The sequence below is a fragment of the Tenrec ecaudatus genome, chromosome 6 (genome assembly GCF_050624435.1).
Source record: "Tenrec ecaudatus isolate mTenEca1 chromosome 6, mTenEca1.hap1, whole genome shotgun sequence".
NCBI lineage: Eukaryota > Metazoa > Chordata > Mammalia > Afrosoricida > Tenrecidae > Tenrec > Tenrec ecaudatus.
Genome location: NC_134535.1, coordinates 78,329,893 through 78,336,299, shown reverse-complemented (window position 1 = coordinate 78,336,299; position 6,407 = coordinate 78,329,893). Strand labels below are relative to the sequence as shown.

General features: G+C 37.1%; 1 protein-coding gene across 1 annotated transcript; it reads left to right on the top strand.

The window, feature by feature from the left end:
- Window positions 1–298: 298 nt before the first annotated feature.
- On the top strand, window positions 299–1,237 carry LOC142450973 (olfactory receptor 6C74-like). The gene has a single exon (XM_075552907.1). It carries the CDS (start codon window positions 299–301, stop codon window positions 1,235–1,237), a length of 939 nt encoding a protein of 312 aa, XP_075409022.1.
- Window positions 1,238–6,407: the final 5,170 nt, after the last annotated feature.

The window sequence follows — 6,407 nt, the reverse complement described above, 5'->3', positions numbered from 1 at the left end:
GGGCCTTGTGGATTACAGCCCACCATATGACTACTATACCACCTGATAGAATCCAAAAATAATTTTATACTGTCTTCAAGTACTTTGGATACACTAACTATTTTTCTTACCAGCATCACCATTTGTAAAAATTATTGACTATTATTCTATCTGAAATATTGTTTTGCTGACTTTCACATAAACACTAGTTATGACCTTAGTTCTTTTTTGGGGTCAGTGTTGTTTCAATATTTGTTGTTATTGTTGTTTCCCTCTCTTTTCTTTTCCATTCAGAGCTGATAAAAGTCAGAGGACTGTAATGGGAAACCATACAAAATTGATCCTGTTTGTCCTGACAGGTTTGACTGATGACCCACAACTGAAAATTGTTTTATTTATTTTCTTGCTTCTCACCTACATGCTCAGCATCACTGGCAATCTGATCATCATCACGCTCACCCTGCTGGATGCTCACCTCAAGACCCCCATGTACTTTTTCCTTCGGAATTTTTCCCTCCTGGAAATTTCTTATACGACTACGTGCATCCCTAAGCTGCTGGCTACCATGGCAACTGGAGACAACACTATTTCCTATAACTGTTGTGCTGCTCAATTGTTTTTTGCCTTCCTTCTGGGAGCATCTGAATTTTACCTATTGGCAGCCATGTCCTATGACCGCTACGTGGCCATCTGTAAGCCCTTACATTATACAACCATCATGAACAGCAACATTTGCACACGGCTCGTTCTCAGCTGTTGGCTTGCTGGGTTCCTTGTCATCTTTCCACCACTCGTCATGGGCCTTGACCTTGACTTCTGTGACTCCAACATCATTGATCATTTTTACTGTGACACAACTCCCCTTCTGCAGATCTCCTGCACAGACACACAGCTCCTGGAGACAATGGCTTTCATCCTGGCTTTAGTGACGCTCTTGGTCACATTGGTAATGGTGTTAATATCATATGCCTACATTGCCCGTACGATTTTCAGAATTCCTTCAGCTAGTCAGAGGAAAAAGGCATTTTCGACATGTTCTTCTCACATGATTGTGATCTCTATTTCATATGGCAGTTGTATCTTCATGTATGTTAAGCCCTCAGTCAAAGAGAATGCTTCCTTTTCCAAGGGAATTTCAGTGCTCAATACCTCCGTTGCCCCACTTTTGAACCCTTTCATCTACACTCTACGAAATCAACAAGTGAAAAAAGCCTTTATACATATGATGCACAGGATTGTATCTTTTGCAAAGAAATGAATTTTTTTTTGCAGTAAGAAAGGACATGCAATGTGAAATCTAAACCAATGTAAATTTCCTATAAGCAGCTTTAACAGTCTCCCTTTTTCTCCTTTCCATTTCTGTGATATCATATGTATTTCTGTTCAAGCTTTTCTTTTGCAAAAATAGAATTTCGTTTCATTTCATTTCTTTCTTTCTTTCTCCCCTCTTTTAGAGTTCTTTGCCTCATCTCACCATCCTGTATTTAAAAATATTTGTGATAAGTTTCAACAGACTCATAACTACTATTTTAATGAAATTTTTATCTGACTGCTAATTCACTATTATTTTATTTAAATAAATCTTTTGTGTTTACCCTCCATGGGGGTGTTTATATTTGGAAATGCTTGTTTATTTTTTAAAAAAATTGTTAAAGCATAATCTATAGCAATTTTATATGAGAGATATTTACATAAATTTTAATCATTTTCAATGATAGTTGAGAGATAAATTGTTATCTTACTGGTTTATTTTGAAAATGAATCAAGGAAAGCAATATCTATTACCCTCCCACTGATTTGTATATTGCTAAATCCAATTGAAAATCACTTGGTAACTTATTTTTGAGCAAGAAAAAACGTGGTGTATAAATATATTCTATGCACGAATTATTTGTCTCATATGAGTATACAAAACTGAATTTACTGCCGTCAAATTCATTCCAATTCATAGCAATCCTATAAGACAGGGTAGAACCTTCCCTACGGATTTCTGAGATAGTAACTATTTAAGAGATTAGGAAACTTTGTCTTTCTCCCTCAGAGGAGCTGATGGGTTATATATACTACCCTGAGGTTAACAGTGTGACTTGTTACCACTACACTACCAGGGCTCCATGGGTTATATATATAACCAATAAGGAGGATATATATACATATAATTATTTCAATGATATATATACACATATGTATATGTATACTACCAATGAGGAAGATATATGTGTGTATGTGTGTGTGTGTGTGTTTGTCAAGAGGTCAAAAGATATGTTGTATTCGGTAAATCTGTGGCCCAAGACCTCTTTAGAAAAGCAAGGATGTGACTTGAGAACTCAGGTGCATCTGACCCAAATCATGGTATTTTCCATCGCCTCTTATATAATTGAAAGTTGGACATTGAATAAGGAATACAGAAGAAGAATTTATGCATTTGATTTATGCTGTAGGGGAAGAATATTAAAAGCATCATGGAATGTTATTAAAAACAAACAAATCTGTTTTGGAAGGAATCTGGTCAGAGTGCTCCTTAGAGACAAGGATGGCAAGACTTTGTCTTACCTACTGTGGACATATTGTCAGGTGAGACCAGTCATTTCCTGGAGAAGGACATCATGCTTTGTAAAGTGGAGGGGCATCAAAAAAAGAGGAAGACCCTCATGGAGATGGATTGACATCCTGACCACGACAATGAGCCTAGGTTTGGGAACAATTGTGAGGATGGCTCAGGACCGATCAGAGTTTCATTCTATTGTGCTTAGGTTGCTATGGGTATGAACCAAGTTGATGGCAACTAACAACAACAACCAGCCAAGGTCAGCTGTTCAAACACATCAGCCTCTCAATGGGTTAAAAACAGGGCTTTCTGTTCGGGTAAAGAGTTACAGTCTTGGAAACATACAGAGGTGGTTCTACCGTGTTTGATAGGGTTGTTATAAGTCAACACTGACATTCTGACAGTGAGGGAAGGAGCACCAGAGAGGACAAAATAGGAGAAATAAATCCCTTTCTTTAGAAAAAATTTTCTACCTGTAGGTTACAATGTTAGAGGTGTCAAAGTTCCCATTCTTCTTAATGACATTCATAATTAATATTATCCACAGAGCCAAATGCTTTTGTGGTCAATAAAGCACTTGTAAATATCTTTCTGGTATTCTGTGCTTTCATCCAAGACTCATAGGACACTAGGAATGATATTCTTCATTCCATAACCTTTTTCAAGTCCATCATAAAATTTTCAATATGCCTATAGAAATAGTGCTTTAATCATTTATGAATTTCCTTGAGCAATGTTTTCTTTGTGTGTGATATTAATAACTGAGCCCTGGTGGCATAGTGTGTCACATGCAGGACTACTAATCTCGAAGTCAGAAGCTTCAACTCTCCAGTTGTTTCATGTCAAAAATATGACCCTTTCCATGCTCAAAGACTCATCAATCCAGAAACTCAAAGGTGAAGTTCTACCATAAAGAGTCACTATAGGTTGAAATGGACTTGTTTGAAAAGACAGTGTTTGAAGTTTTGGTTTTTGCTTTAGCAGGGGAGGTAATATTAATGACATTTTTCAAGAGTTTCTGAATTGAATTGAGTCACACATCTGTGGAATCGCTTCAAGCCACCTGTCCGAGTCTTCAAAATTTCATGACATAAATGAATGAATGCTTCCAGCATTGCACTTGTTGGTTGAAACATCTTAATTGGTCTCAATATCTAGAAATTTCTTTTGTGCCAACGTTTTTGGTGCTGCTTTGACTTTTTCTTTCAATATTATTAATTCTTGATCATATTCTACCTTTTGAAATGACTGAACCCATCTGTCAGTTTGTCAGATTGGGATGGCTTATATGTTGCTATGATATTGTACACTATACTACCAGTGTTACAAATCCTAAATGGCTACCCATAATGGGAAGACTTCAGTAGAGCTGCAAGATTAAGACAGATAAGGAAAAAATGCCTGGTGTCTATTTCTGTGAAAACTGTATGAATGACAGCAGAGCATTTGTCTGATGTAGTGCCCGTGATGAGCCCTTCAGGTTGGAAGGTACCCAAAATATACCTGGGAAAGAACTGCCACCTAAAAGTAGGGTTGAACTTAATGCCATGAATGGAATACACAGGATCCAAATGACCATAGGTATGGGAAGAGACAATGGAGAAATTGAAACTCATTTCTCAGAACAAGGCAGGAGGATAATTGATTAAAAGATCATCAATTTCTCATATGCAAGTTTAAGCTAAAGTTGAAAATAATTAAGATAAATCCACAAGGCCCAAAATACAGCTTTGAATATATACAGCTTGAGTTTAGAGACCATTTCAAGAATATACTTTTGCATTCAAGACTAATTTCTGGTCATCAAAGACCAGAGGTGTGGCATGACAAAAAAATCATATACAAAGAAAGAGAAAGGTCATAAAAAGACAGCAAAGAAATAAAAGACCAAAATGAATGTCAGAAAAGCCTCTCAAACTTGCTCTTAAATGTAGAGTAACTAAAATAAATGGAAGAAATTATGAATTAAAGAACAGAGTAGAGGATTTCAAAGGGCAACTCAGGAAGGAACAAATGTATTCAAATGAAATGTGAAAAACCCTGACACTAGGAAGTAAAAAAAATTTGTTAGGTGCCATTGAGCCAGCTCTGTCTCATTTTAACCTTAGGCACCATCCTCATAATTATTCCTGTGCCTGAGGCCATTGATGCAGCACTAGGTAGTGCATCTTGTTGAGGACTTTCCTCTTTTTTGCCACCTTTACCAAATATGATCTCCTTTAGGGACTGGTCTCTCCTGACAATATGTTCAAAGCAGGGGAGACAAAGTTTTGCCATCCTTGACTCCAAGGAGCACTGTTCTTCGTCCAATACAGATGTTTGTTTATTAAGCAGTCCATGGTACTTTTAATATTCTTCTCCAGCACCACAATTCAGGTGCATCTAGTCTTCTACAATCCTCATTATTCAATATACAACTTTCACATGACTATGATGCAATGGAGAATACCATGGCTTGGGTCAAGTGCACCTTAGTCCTCACAGAAACATCCTTGCTCTTCAATACTTGAAAAGGTTGCTGTGCAGCAGATTTACCTGAGGCAATACATCTTTTGATCTCTCGATGACTGCTAACACGAGCATTGAGCAGGGATATAGGTAAGATAACATCTTTGAGAACTTCAATTATTTCTCCATTTATGATGATGTTACCTATTGGCCAACTGTGAGGATTTTGGTCTTCCTTACATTGAGCTGTAATCCATACTGAAGGCTACATCCTTGATCATCAGCAGCAAGTGCTTCAAGTCCTCCTCCCTTCCATTAAGGAAGTTTGTATCATTTGCATACTGAAGGTTGTTAATTAGCTTTTCTCCAATCTTGATGCCACATTCTTCTTCATATAATCCAACTTCTCTAATTATTTGCTCAGCATACAGTTAGAACAAGTGTGGTGAAAAGATATAACCTTGATATATTTTTATATCCTATAAGAGGATATAGCTTTCCTGATTTTAAACCATGTAGTATTTATTCCCTTGTTCTGTTCACACAACTGCCCTAGATTTACGTACAATTGTTGCATAAACCCTATGAAGTATTCTAGAATTTCCCTTCTTCTCAAGGTTATCCATAGTTTATTATGATCCACACAGTTAAATGTTTTTCAATATTCAATAAAACACAAGTAAACATCTTTCTGCTATTCTCTGCTGTGAACCAAGATTCTTCAGCTATCAGCAATGATACCCCTTGTTTCATATCCTCTTCTGAATTGGCCTGAACTTCTGACCGTTGCCTATCATAATGCTGCAAACACTTTCTGTCAGCTGTTTTCCAAATTCCTGGCATAGAATAATGGGTGCTCCCAGTGCTTCCACAGATTGCTGAAAAATTTCAATGGCTATTCCATGAATTCCTGGTGCCTTGTTTTTGGCTAAAGCATTCAGTGCAGTTTAAACCTTTTCTTTAAGGAACATTGGTTCTTGCTCATATGTTATCTCCTGAAATGAGTGACTGTCACCGAGTCCTTTTGGTGCAGTGACTGTGTGTTCTTTCCATCTTCTTTTGATGGTTCCTGCAGCATTCAATACTTTGTCTATGGAATCTGTCAAAATTGCAGCTCAAGGCTTGAATTTTTCCTTGAGTTCTTTCAGTTTCAGATATTGAGCATATTCTTCTCTTTTGGTTTTCTAATTCTAGGTCCTTGCACATTTTGTTATAATACTTGGCTTTGTCTTCTCGAACTCCCTTTGAAATAATCTACTCAACACCTTCACTTTGTCCTTACTTCCATTTGCGGTAGCTACTCTCTGGTTAAGAGCAATTTTCAGAATCTCTTCTGACATCCACTTTGATTTTTCTTTCCTTCCTGTCTTTTTAATGACATTTTGCTTTCTTCATGAATGATGGTCGTGATAGTCTCCCCACTAGGTCTTCT